At 42.1% G+C, this 13,986-nt stretch overlaps 1 protein-coding gene across 3 annotated transcripts in view; it reads right to left on the reverse strand.

The window, feature by feature from the left end:
• The window catches only part of WDR4 (WD repeat domain 4), a 21,389-nt gene extending 7,423 nt beyond the window's left edge, over positions 1–13,966 (reverse strand). For 2 of the 3 annotated variants that reach the window (XM_035896468.1, XM_035896469.1), the window contains exons 1-6: positions 13,325–13,966; positions 12,439–12,585; positions 10,055–10,211; positions 9,395–9,507; positions 6,171–6,231; positions 4,712–4,810 (exon numbers count right to left, since the gene is read on the reverse strand). In XM_035896468.1, the coding sequence (XP_035752361.1) occupies positions 4,712–4,810; positions 6,171–6,231; positions 9,395–9,507; positions 10,055–10,211; positions 12,439–12,585; positions 13,325–13,458 (711 nt within the window). In that variant the 5' untranslated portion in view covers positions 13,459–13,966. Of the gene's footprint in view, positions 1–4,711; positions 4,811–6,170; positions 6,232–9,394; positions 9,508–10,054; positions 10,212–11,677; positions 12,199–12,438; positions 12,586–13,324 lie in introns of those variants that run through there. The other variant, XM_035896470.1, reaches the window with a different exon arrangement.
• Between the last annotated feature and the right edge of the window lie 20 nt (positions 13,967–13,986).

Genomic DNA, 13,986 nt, shown 5'->3' on the forward strand with positions numbered 1-13,986 from the left:
CACTCCTTTCCCTAACACAACACGGGTCACTAGGCAGAACCTCTGGTTCACTGGGTTAAGCTGAATTTGGGAGTAGCCATGGGATTCTACCCTTTGAGCTACCAGCTGAGGTATAGGCACTGTCAGGGTGCTCGTTTCAGAATTCTGCAATCAATGTAGGAAAGCAAAACAAGCTGTACAGCTTCCAAACATTCAAGTCAGTAAGTTTAATACCAGAAGCTAACTGTTTTGTCAACAGTACACCATGCAACTACTAAAAGATAAATCAACTGTGGGAAAGAAAGCTAATTACTAGTGTATATATATAGCTGAAAACCAGGGTTACACAATGCATCTCCAGCACATGAGCAAAAAAATAAAGTCCATTGTGTGATACAATCTCATGGGGGGGAAGCCAAAGCAAGGGCATGCACACACTTTTCATTCGCATACTTGATTGCCTGTTTGGACAGAAGAGGAGCCCTTTATAAAAAGCATTATCAAAAGGATGCTATGTTTCAGAGCTCTTGGGAACAGATGGGACTAATCTCTTCCTACTCTGCGGAAGTACTAAGTTGTTAGTCCATATTTAGCATTGGGACCCAGGACCCCTGTTTAACACAGACATAAGAAATGCTTACAATTCCAAATACTGGGTAGGATGAGTGGGCTGAATCAGAAAGGTTCTCTGTAGCCAGTACGTCTAAATGTAGTTATTGCAGTATGGAGCCATTTACACCACAGCTTTAGAGAAGAACTGACAGCTCCTATTGTAAACCACCAGTGGGTTCTTTAGACATTTAAGGGAACAAGCCAAGAGACATATTTATATTAAAAAAAATACGAACCTGTGATATATATTTCTAATAACAAAGCTCTGCCTCTCTGACTGTCTCATGACAAACATGCTGGGCAAGTGCAGCAGTGGGAAGTGCCCACCTACACAGCTTGAGGGCTTTGTCAGAGAGACAAAGGGTTCTGTGAACTGGAAGTATGGAGCAGCTCTCCCCCACCCTCACTGGAGGAGGGAGGAGGAGGCTTTTTTGATTTGCATCAAGTGTTATTCACAGCTGGACAGGGACAAGAAAATGCATCTTCTTTGCAAGCTCTTTTCTTTCCATATGTGGGTAAGTTAACAATCAGCAAAGCGAATGCAAGCCCCAGAGCAGTGTCTTGTTAAGGACAAGCCTATGAAATCAGTTAACTTAAAGAAGAGCTACAAGAGCAATCTGTGATAAACAGACGTTCCCTTGATGCTCTCTCTAAACTTATTCAGCACTTATATGACACTGTTATCAGCCTGCCAACGCCTTAAAATTAACTTTTGAGGTCATTTGTGAGAAGAGATGACCCTATGAAAAATTAATATACTGGAGCACTGAGGTAGAGTTGTGCAATTCATGTTCTGGACTTTAAACAAGCGTCTGCTGTCAAGAGTATCAGATGAGGTGAAAGCTCCAAAGCAGGAAAAATATTTATAAAGCACTACAAAATTAAGAGAATTACTCCCATTCTAGTGGGGAAAATGAACTGAGGATCTGCAACCCTTCAGCTGAAACCAGCTACACTGCTTAAAAACACTCCTACATTCCCCAAAACAGACATGTATTCATCATCTGCCAAGCAAAATAAGCCCACGTTTATGTGCTTACATGACCCACCTTACTGAGGATTCCATTATCATGTGCTTCAAGTTGTGTCTCAAGCTTCAGTGCATTCACAGTGGTTATCAGTGGTAAAAATGAAATGCAACACATATCCCCATCTGATCTTGGCTGCCAGAGTCATCTGCAGACAGCATGCTTGTTACAATCTACAAAGCGCTGACTCAAGAGATTGTTCCCTTAAATTCAGACTACAAATGTCACACTAGGTTGTGAAGATGATCTTTGATACTCCTGGATGTGCAGCACGACTAAATACTACCACCAGATGTCATCTCTGGCATTTTTAGCACGATGATGCCAGCAAAACAAAAGTCCCCTTTTCCCCTTTGGTCCTGCTGGCCAGTGAGACAGTAATTGTTCTGAAAAAAGTACATATTGACAGCCATGTAGCAATACAGCAGAAAGGTGGCAATGCACTGCATTAAGGTTTAAATCTGTTGTTTATCTGTCTGTAATCACTGGGACACTGCCTGATCACTGTTCCAAGTACATACAAACTCTGGAAGTCCACTGAGTCTTCTGCACCCCTCAAGCATCATCCCAATTTGGTGTCATCAGAGACAGATTTTAAAACACCTGTAAGACTGGGCAGTAAGCAGAATTCCATAGATTCAAGGAACAGGCCAGCCTAAGGCTTCCAAGACCACCATTAAACTGCAGGAATACAGTTTATTGACTGTATTATTATTATCCCACAGTTTATGGGCTTTCCCTTTCTGTCACTGCTTACTCACACCGAGGGAAAGCAGCTAGAGACTCCTCAAACAGTCAAAGGGCACCCCAAATTTCTACAGAGACTCCATCAGCAAAAAGAGCATCCTGTGGAAAGGACTTTATCAGGTGTATTAGCAGACAAGGAAAGTATTACTAAACTTCACTCAAACCCCTTCAAAAACTAAGAGTTGGAGATTATTTTTCAAATCAGCTCCTGCTTGCAGCAACAAGCTTTTTTCCCCTAACATTGGTTAGTTTATCCAATGCTACGTTCAATGTTTATTATATAATTTAATATTATTTTTCGATAAACTTGCTTATAAGCAATGGAGTTAGGATTAGTGTGAGATCAAGCACCATTAATTTACATGTAAGCTATCTTACTAGTTGCTTAGACTGGCTTAGCATTGTCATGTTTTTAAAATTAATAGTACTATTCCCCACTTCACAGCTAGTTGCTTACTAGCCCTCAATGGTCCAATAAAGCTAGTATTTTAAAGTAAAGCCATTCTTTCCTCCAAAAGAAATGCCTTGCAACATTACTGCAGACACGGATTCAATGGCTGTCAAACCACGTTGCTTCAACAAAGCACTCTCATTAGCTACTTTTGAACACAACGATAAAACACTTTGGCTTTGAAACTCCCCGAGCCACTGATTTCCAGAAGGCTATACATGGTAAAGTAATTTTGTACGTTTGCCTTAATCTTAACTCTCCCTTCCTCACTCAAATCCTGCTGCACCCCGACTGTAAGAGGATACCAGCTAGATGGGTTTGTCACCTAATTTGGTACACCTGTTTATTGCTTGTGGGGAAAAAAAAAAGGCAATAGCTGCTTCAAAGACTTCAAGCACTAGACTCAAGCTGAAATGAGCCAGAGACCTTGTGAATGTGTACAAGAGGTTTCTGGCTCAGGTGCGCTTTAAAGTATACTTTCAAGTTCAGGAGCAGGTTAAATTGTCCATATAGATACTACTCTGAATTCCTGCTAACAGGAACTCTAAGCCAAAACCTAAGCTTTGAATGCTGCAATGCACGTGGCTGCCTTCCTGGGCTTATGTACAAACACAAAGTTTCACATTATTACTCCAACACAAAGAACAACTTGCTGATGTCTTCTGCACAGAAAAAACCTTGGGTTGTCCGGTCTGCCCCTAGGAGCTTCGTCCTTCCATGGGTTGTCCTCCCAGTTCAGTAACTGGGAATCCCACTAACGAGATCAGGCCAGACCTACACAGACAGCAAAGAATCTCTGAGGATCCCCAGGAATGGCTCACGACTGCTGGGAGAGGCCAGGCACAACACACTTTGAAAAGCCAAAACCACAACAAAACACAAGGGAGGAAAGACAGAACTTTTTAATTCAATTCCAGCCTCGATATGAATTCCGCAGTGGATTTGCCTCAAGAGCCATGCGTGGCTACAGGCTTCCCAGTCACCTAACAACTGGGAGACAGCTGTGGTCTTCAGAGAAAGAAGTGTTTTTACAAGATTCACATGAAAAACACAGCCAGCAGGATGGGTGGTAAGATGAACAACTCTTAAATGACCCAAAGGTTAGCAGCTAGCTTAACATGAGGTACACAACAGGGACAAGAATGAGTGCTGTTTCACTGCTAACAGGTTGGATGCCAATTTCTGTGACAAGAAAGAACAAAACCAGAGATCAAGTACTACCAGAACCACTGCTCACATCAGACTGGCATCCCAAATCACAGCAGCACCCCAAACACGTACGTATGACACCACTCGTATACAGGCTGCAAGCTAAGGAGAGCTCCTGGGGTATTCAGTTGTCACGCAGGACTCACACGTTTTAATTTTGGATACTGTCCATCTTTAGGCAAAGGAACAAGCCCAGTGTTTCCACTCCACAGAGCACTACTATAGCAGGTGACTGGTTACAAATGTTACAAAGCTTCTTTTTGCTCAGATAAATTGCAACTTTAACACTTGAAATTTTAAGTATTTTTTTAAAACGAGTGATTTTTTAGATCTTTCCAGTGCTACAAGGTATTTTCTGGCTAAAAGACTAAGGTGCTTGTGGTTTTGCAAAAATTTTCAAGTGAAGACTTTGTCCAGTGTGCAGAACTTCTATCTGGAAAGAATTACAAACAGCTTCTTTTGGTTGCTGCTTGGCACTTTTTAGAAATGCACACAAGACACAGGAATGGATTTCAGGGACTTTCTTCCTTTCCTGAAATCCCAGGTTATTGTAGCAGTTTCTGGATCTCACATAACTTACAAAGCCACCAACAGAAGAGAGGGCCTCCTAACAAAATGCAACAATCACATTTGGGAGTCACAAGGATCAGGAGGATAGCAAAAGCACTAACACACATGGGCGTACCTGGTCAGTTTTGGTTGTCTCAGGCCCACAGACGCTATCTAGATGACAGCAGTACACTTCTTCTCCGCTTTTGTACTCCCAAAGTCTCAGAGTCGAGTCCTGGACAGATGGAAGTGGACATAAGCCTATTACTAACAGCACCTCGGAAAAGAGAGGCCACTCGTGGCCTTCAGCTAAATCCTATTTCCCTGAAGAGTTTCCCACAGAAGCTGCTAAGTAGTCACTTAGTTAAGACCTCAAATTGCAGATAAAGCATTTTAATTAACATAATTTTTCCCCTCCATTCTAAATTATTTAATCATGCTAACTTTAATTCTCCATCTGACGTGGAAATTGGGTAGCTGGAGGAGTGCATTTCAAGTCCGTTTCAAATAGCACAGTAATACATGGACCCTAATAGCATTATTATTAGCTGAGCATAATAGCTCAGCATTTTAATGGCAATTCTTTCAGGTTGCCCTTCTCCACCCCTACTCTTGTTATCACCCAAACTGACATTTGATTTAGTAACCTCATGGAGAAAAGCTAAACACCTCTCTGGAAAAAGAGTCATCAAACAGCATTTTCCAAGAATGAAACACAGCCACACACAGCACTAACACTGGAGTTGCTTAAAGAATTCGAGGAACAAGAGACAAGAGCCTCAGGGAAGCAAGAACAGGAGCTGAAACCAAATGCTAAAACCACTAGGATCTTCAAATCTTCACATTATTTGTTTCCTATGCAGTTTTGGCAGTCTGGGAAACAAAGAATATTGTTTCCCTTCTTCTAGACCAACTTCATCTACTCACTCTGTACCTGTCTGGTGTGACAGCAGGATGCCTTCAATTTAAGAAAAGGACTGGGGGAAGGGAAAGGAGGGAACAGTCACTTCTTCAGTCCTCATCCAAGCATTGTGTAAGCACTGCACTGCAATCTCTACACAACATGCACTGGACATACTATGAGGACATACAGACAAGGACATAATTCAGAACAAGTCTCACAGGGGAAAGCAAGTGGGAGGGTGTAGAGGGAACAATTTTCTCATCTTAAAAGCTCTGTGATTCTAAAGCCATTCATTCTCAAGATGCTCATTATCATGGCAGGCTGGCAAAATACCCATTCACTTCAAAGTTGTTTAATAGTCCAATGATTAAAGCTTGTCTGTGTTCCAAGGCAAGATTTAATGATTAAGAAATACTGAGGACTTCATGATTACTCCATCCCAAAGATCTTAATAAAAAGCTAGCCTTGCTATAAACACAGTAAACAGTTCTTAAATGATCTAGCAACAGAAGGGATGAACACTGAACAGAAAGCTGAGAAAAGGGGGAAGGAGGGAGAGAGGGCATGCTGTAAACCATGAGAGATTATTCCAAGTATCCCAAGCAACTTGGGGGAAACATAAGCAAATAGTCGTTTTAAAGTCTAAATTTTTGAGAAAAATACTTTTTTTGGAAGAAATTGCAATACATACCCCAGAAGCTGACAACAGCAGATCAGGATAATTGGGTATTACCAGTATTTTGCTTACAAACCTGAAGGGAAAATAGTCAAAAGTTGAACTCTCTTGCATGACACTTGTCTTTAAACACACACAGTAAGAGAAAACACAAATTTTAAAGAGAACCTTATAGTAAACAAACAGATTCTCCACATCAAGCTAATTGGAAGGAAGAAAAAAAAATGTCTGCAATACTTAATATAGTATATATACTAAACAAACTACTGACTTGCTACTTAATAGAGAAAAAGAATATTTCCCCATCTGCACTCATGGAATTCTATTGACTTCCTCCCATCTGAGAACACTGCCATTTAGACCAAAAAATGCCAATGAAGACAGATGTACTCCAGTAGCATGTTACCCTTTCTCAATTCATGATGCACATTAAAAACATGAATCAGCAGATGCTTTTAAAACACAACAACAGTGATGACTCAGCTTTCAGAGTACCACATCTCTCCCATCACAGTTGGAGATAATTCAAAAGCCATCTACAAAATTTTAAAACAAACATGTGGCAATTTACCATCAGTGTCTACATCCTGCCAGAAACCTTGTTTTTCAGAGGCATGCAATACTGCTGTGTCTACCATGACTTGTCCTTGCTGAGTAATGAAGACCTGAACTTAGTTTGTTTTTAGCTCAGCAATTTAAAACATAGTGACTGAGCAGAACATTACTCAAGTGGGCGAATCTTGCTTTTGAAAGCCGGCATAATTTTAAGGCCATTAAAAAAAGAAGGAGAAAAAAAATAGAAGGAAGAGATTTGGTTGCTGTAACACACACTTTCATGAAAAAGCAGTAATGGCAGTGCATGCAGGTGTAATAGATCCAGCAAGAATCACCATGCACCCCACTGAAAGAAGAAAATCCAGGAGTGCGAAAGAAGACAATTATAACTGCTTTATGTAATCCTTTGCTTAGTCAGTCCTAATTTAAATATTGAATTTTAAAATATATTTCAATCAATTTACACTAAGTGCCCTCCCACTCTGCAGCCACTAATCAACTCTTTGTGCAGACACATCCCCCCCCTTTTAAAAGTGTCTTTCTGACCATCGAGTTCTATTCATTAAAAAGTACAACTGTGTACACAGCAGGTAGAAACATCAGACATGGCTCTGTAAATATGCTATAGGAACTGACCTGATCAAAGACTACTTAGATCTTTAACACGAGTAGTCTCTTGCTTTTATACTATTCCAATTCCATACAGGTTAGACTATGAAATGATGTTATTAAAATCAGACTGACACTCCAAATTAATCTGTGTCCTAAATGCTCTATTAAAACACCTTGGTGGGCAAGCTGAGATAGGTTGCTACCCATATCTCAAGTTCCCCACTCACACCGTCTTTCTTTAACTCTTGTTCCTGATACAATGAGTTGACTGCACCATGTTGCATCATCTTATGGAAGAACGTGCCTGGAAGGGTGTTGTTATCCCCAAGTAACTCAGCGGCCAGACAAGCAGAATTACGTGAGTTCTCAACCCTATGCAGGGTCACGTCTTCTCTGCTACCTTGTCACTGTGGACTTCAAAATGTAGCAGTGGCCACACAAAAAAAAAAACCTTGCACAACCCCCCTACCCTACTCAAAAACCGTAACAACCGACAACAAAAAAACCGCTCCAAAAGCCCACAAAAACCACATAGAAGTGGAAGGCAGAGTCAAAAGACTTTGAAAATACCACAACTGACAGACATTTTAAGCAGCAAAATGTGGAGGGAAAAGTCTTTTAGAAGTCTATTTGCCATTTGAGTCTTCTTCATGGGAAAAGGACTACTGAGAAGAAAAGGGAAAGTATAGTCCCTCCAGTAGGCTGAAAAGGAAGTCCTGATAAACGGGCTAGAAGACAACCCCTATTCCTATACCAAAAGAACTACCAGTCTCCTAGCAAGTCAGAGCACATCTGAATCACATCAGTATGGCTAGCAGGTTGTTTTGCTGCCTTCCACTCTTCAGATCACTGTAATTAGAAGGACCTTCACTTCAGGATGGAGGAAAAAGGAAAGGAAGGGAAAGATCATCTTTCCTGTTTCTATGCCGAGTGAACCCTGCATTTTACTAGACTTAGTAACACCGCAGCACATCATCTTTCTACAGGGATATCCCCTACGATCCACCTTCCACAGATCCTTCTACTTACTTAGGCGTTCTTGCCCATAGCAACAGAACCAAGCTCAAGAAAAACACCGAGTCCCTTTTCTCAGCTCCTAGAAAGGCCAGGTAACTATGTTAAGAAGTGTGATTCCTTGAACCTGTTTTGTGGCACCACTGTGCAGCCTCTAGCTCAATGCAGTCTAATGTCCAGGCAGAAAGAGTGCTCTATCCTTCCTACTGATACAGCCTTTTTTTTTTGTATTACCACAGAACCTCCAAGTCTGAGCTCTGCATTGAGATGCCATTAGATCAGCATCCGCTCAAAACACAATGACTTCCTAAGACTCCCCTTCCTAAGACTAAGGTAGACTCCATCCTGAAGTAACAACCTCCAGGCTCTTGTGGAGTCTCTTGTGGCCAGCCAGTTGAGGGAGGTGATTCTGCCCCTCTACTCCACTCTGGCGAGACCCCACCTGGAGCCCTACATCCAGCTCTAAGATCCTCAGCACAGGAAAGACACGGACCTGTTGGAGCAGGTCCAGAGGAGGGCTACAAAGATGATCAGAGGGCTGGAGCACCTCTCCTGTGAGGACAGGCTGAGAGAGTTGAGGTTGTTCAGCCTGGAGAAGAGAAGACTCCAGAGAGACCTTACACGGCCTTTCAGTACTTAAAGGGGGCTTATAAGAAAGATGGGAACAGGCTTTTTTATAGGGCCCATTGTAATAGGACAGGTAATGGTTTTAAACTAAAAGAGAGTCGATTCAGTCTAGATATAAGGAAGAAATTTTTTACAGTGAGGGTGGTGAAACACTGGAACAGGTTGCTCAGGGAGGTGGTCGATGCCCCATCCCTGGAAACATCCAAGGTCAGGCTGGACGGGGCTCTGAGCAACCTGATCTAGTAGAAGGTATCCCTGCACGATGCAGACAGGTTGGACTAGGTGACCTTTAAAGGTCCCTTCCAGTGCAAACTATTCCATGATTCTAACATAGACCTAGCTATTGTTTAAAGTGATTTGAGGAGACAATCATTTCTACTGAGGCACAGTGAAGGGCTGCGCACAATAACTTTTGCACACAACAAACTTACTCTTTGTGTCCCAGACAGTAGGATACAATATAATAAGGAGCCTTTGCCAAGCTGACTCTGATCTTCTCATCTCGGTCTGCAGTTAGGATATACCGGTCATCAGGACTCAGCGCCTGTTGGTAAAGGGAGAGTTTTAGTGCCCAGTAGTTCAATGCTTGTTTTCATGTAATTCTTCCTAACCAGGAGAAAAAAAGATAAGCAGTAAACTATCTGTTTCTCCTGACTCTGAATGGCAGGTGCAAGCATTAAGCCACGCTTTTACACCAACAACAGAAGCATAAATCTTTATGACAGTAACTTTTTCGCTCACTAAGACAAGCGACACTGACTACCATGTCCAGTGAAAGCCACTGAGCTCCAATGGTACCCTCAGAAGTCCCACTGTACCCTAGAAAGAAAGAAATTTATGACACTGAAGAGCTCAACTGACATGACAGAGTGGGTCCATTCCCATATACATTCCATCGCCAAGTCTGCTGTGACTGTAACACGAAGACTTTTTGAATACTCACACTCCTAGAACAGATAACCCTTGTAAGCTTGTTTCCTTACCGAACTCTGCAGACAAACTCAGATCACGTACTTCATTTATATATAGAAATAAATCCCAAATCTGGGATGAGAGCAACAATGAAAGACCTGAACACAAGGCATACTTACCACATCCAGTATCAGAGACAAGTGACCCAGCTGAAGTTTTCCATCTGCTTGGGGTTCTGTTATTGAGTAAGAATAGACATCACCAGACTTGTCTGCAACCAGAATCTTATCTTCTGCAGCTGTAATAACCAGGGAAGTGCATCTCCTGTTCACGGACCTGAAAGAAAAATGGCACAGTTTGAACAGCTCTGGATGGCAGCTTCAGCAAGTCTGGATTCAGACCCAGTTAAATAGACCAAGAGACTGGATAAAAAGCTCTCAGATGCAACATTCTTGAAATGGCAGCAATGATAATAATGTTAAGGGAGGGTATGGGGCCAAAATAGCACTTTTGAGACCTACTAAATGATTAAACCATGCAATGGCAAAGACTCGGGTGGGAGGGGAAGAAAAAAAGGAGGGACCATTAAAGCTGTAATGCCTGCATTTTGCTTAGGTACTTTCTCAACTAAGCATTTTGCCTAGGCAGCCTGCCAGTACTCTAAAGAAAGCTGGTAAACTTTCTTGCACTCTCCATTATGAAAATACATGTTAAACATGTAGAAAAGAAAAGACAAGGCAGGAGTTCTCCTAGTAAAAGTCCTTTACAGCAACACATCTAAAAACTGGGTTGAAACTACTTCTCCAGTTGCCACTTCGTACTGTAGAAGGAAGCCCTTCCTTGTGAACCTCAAGGACTCTTCCTCCTCGTATCCAGAGTCAGAGAGCCACAGTCTCAGGGTACGTTGTCCAGGCAAAGCCCTGAACTTGAACTCTGACTTTTCCTCATCATCTGCCAATATCTTAAAGTTCCAGCTGCCAGTGTAGCAGGTAATGGTTTTCCTACAACTTTTCAGGTGAGGACCATATATGTCAGAAAACGAGTTTTAAAAAGTTTTAATCACTTAGTCTGAAGAATGCTTCTGCAACTTAACAGCTATTGCTATTACTGTTATTCTTTTCATAACACCTCTTTTCCAAACCCCTCTATGTCCTGCATGTTAACATAGGACTGTGGACACCAGGGATCATAGGGAATGGACATTTCTATTCACCTACTCTGAAATTCAGTGACAGTCTGGAGACAAAAGAATAATACACTGTACTTCTGGTAGGAAGACGGAAATTCTAATACTTTTTAATGACTGTTTAAAGGAACACCGTAACAATGGGAAAACATATAGGACAAGAATGCCTACTAACACATTGCAGGCTCAGACAGCACAGTTTCAAAATAGGTTACCTTGCCAACAAGTCTTGCTCCAAGTTTGTTGTACTGCCTTTGATCTTAAACACAAAGATTCAAAAACTCCCCTTGTCTGAAATGCGCTGACTACAAAAGCTAGCACCGTGTGAAACCTTTTACACAGCTTGCCACAAAACACCAACACAAATCACACAGCTCAACTTTGGCATTCTTTTTTTTCATGCAGAGACCCTTTTGCCTGTATTCCCAGTTTCCTAATAGGAGGTAGCAACATTCCCAAAAAATCCAGCTGTGGTCCTAGATGATCTTCTAGCAGAAAACTGAAACATCAAACAACTACCCAATGGCATATTACAGGCAAGACATACAGGGCCGGGCAGCAGGGAAGACAGAACAAACAGAATTTGCCATTTCTGTTTTTGTTGTTGATTACTTACTTACTACAACATTGGTTAACCCACCAAAGGTACATTATGTACCCTACACACATAGCCAAGCTGACGGAGACTCCATTTTGTTTTGCAACCAGGGCCTCACGTCTGTCGGAGACCACCAGAAGCAGAGGCATCATGTGCTGAGGTACTTTCTCAGGACGTCCTTCATGGTCCTCTTTTTTACAGACAATTGTCATAGTCAGCAGCAGAAAACTTGTAACTGGAGGACCTCTGGTGGACAGCTACAGACTGTTTTCTCAAGAGGACCATACTACAGAAGGGAAACAGTGTTGGCAGCGTCTTTAAAGATATGCTTTTAAGAGAGTTCACAAACTCCCCAAAACATCTTCTCCTCCAAATCAACGGAAACAGACAGTGCATTCACTAAACCATTTGGTATCGCTCCTGCAGGCCCAACCTTAGTGTTCACTAGGGGTGGGTAAAGTTTCAGTTCTTAAAGATGCAAATACAGTCTTTTGGCATAAGGAAAGAGATTATCCTTTCCTTGGCCAATGATATAAACATCTGCGCTCCCATTCTTGGTGTGGGGCATACCACACATCACTTCTTGACAAGTATCTTTGAATTCCCAAGAACATTAAATTTGTTTGATCAAGTACAAGGAGGAAAAAAAAAAAAAAAAAAAAAGAAGAGGAAGCTTAGTGGTAACAAATGGCAACATCCCAAGTACTACTATTTTATAACTCTAAACTAATCAGCCATAACTCCATAACAAAGTGATACGCAACACCCTGCTTCCTTACCTGACACTAACACATTCCCAGGAAGGCTTCGTACGGAACAGAATCAGACGTTTGCTGTCATCTGTCACGGCTAAATAATCTCCTGATGGGGAGAAGGCAAAAGCTAGGATATCATCACTTCCTTTATCTGTTGATTTTCCATCCTGCCTAATAGAGAGAAGGGGAACAGTTCACAACTAAGAGTTACTGAAATCCTTTAAGGAGAGAAGGTTGTTCTCACATGACCAAGAAGAATCATGAAGAACAAAGTACAACGCTAATAGTTTTATTTGTGCTTAAAATGTTGAGCCAACTTGAACATTAATGCAAAGAAAAAAGCCAAGAATAAGGAAACTGACATAAAGTCTAAGCCCTGTATTATTACCCGCTTAAAAAAAAAAAACAAAACACTAGGGTTTGTGCTAGCAGATCTTGATACAAATTTAGGGGGAAACAGTAAAACTGGCTAGAGGTAAAACAATGTCCAGTGGTTGAGTTTAAACTAAGAAAAAGACTTTTTCAGGTTTTGAAATCTCATGACCTAGAGAACAGACCTGAAGCAGGAGTTACCCCACCGTTTTGTGTTCTTTTCCTAATCATCTTTGATGATCCTATAGAAAATGTAGCATTTTTCTGTAAACATCTTGACTGAAAAAAGTCATACAGAATCACTGATTATACTACTGGCGTTTCCTTAAAAAAGGAAAAGGTGTACGGTCTGCCCTTTGGGATGAAACAGAAACAAAAAAATACATACCTATATATCAGGGTTAGCAAAAACAACCTAGCCATCACCTGATCAAGGAGTAATCCCGTGACTTACTTGTATTATCTTCCCTGCCACATAACCTCAGGAGGAGATGCACCCTCTAGGAAAACAGCGGATTGCCTAAGCAGATTTTCTCACCCTTTATTTCCTAAGGTCACCTTCTCCGCATTGATGCAGTCATACACGAAGAGACTATCATCGCTGCAAAGAAAAAAACAACAGACTAAGAACACTGGAACTAGAACAACCAGAAGCTTAACCGCAAAGAGCATCAACTCTTCTGTAACGTGCTACTATTTTGCGGTTATTGGCGCAACTGACCCCTACCTGGAGGAGCCACCCCTGTGAAACAGCCTCCCCAAGTGCTACACATGCAGCAGAAGCTGAAAACCTTGGACTGTAGCCACACATCCGTGTCCTCCCCCCCAAAAAACCCCCAACAAACCGTCACCTGCCGGCAAGGTAATCGTGCTACCTCACTTTTGTCAGGCTTAACATCTGTACCTGTCGCTAGCGTTTGCCCTGCTGTTCACACCCCAGTGACGTGCATCTCATGGCACACAGCCGTGCCAGAAAAGTATTAAAGGCCAAAAGGCGTTAAAGCGTCACTCTGTGACAGAAAAGGCGCACAAGGCCCACGCAGGGCTCTCCCTAAAGGCAGGGGCTCCCACACAGGGCTCTCCCTAAAGGCACGGGCTCCCACGCAGGGCTCTCCCTAAAGGCAGGGGCTCCCACACAGGGCTCTCCCTAAAGGCACGGGCTCCCACGCAGGGCTCTCCCTAAAGGCACGGGCTCCCGCC

The sequence above is a fragment of the Egretta garzetta genome, unplaced genomic scaffold, assembly GCF_000687185.1.
Source record: "Egretta garzetta isolate BGI_Z169 unplaced genomic scaffold, ASM68718v1 scaffold45, whole genome shotgun sequence".
Taxonomy (NCBI): Eukaryota; Metazoa; Chordata; class Aves; order Pelecaniformes; family Ardeidae; genus Egretta; species Egretta garzetta.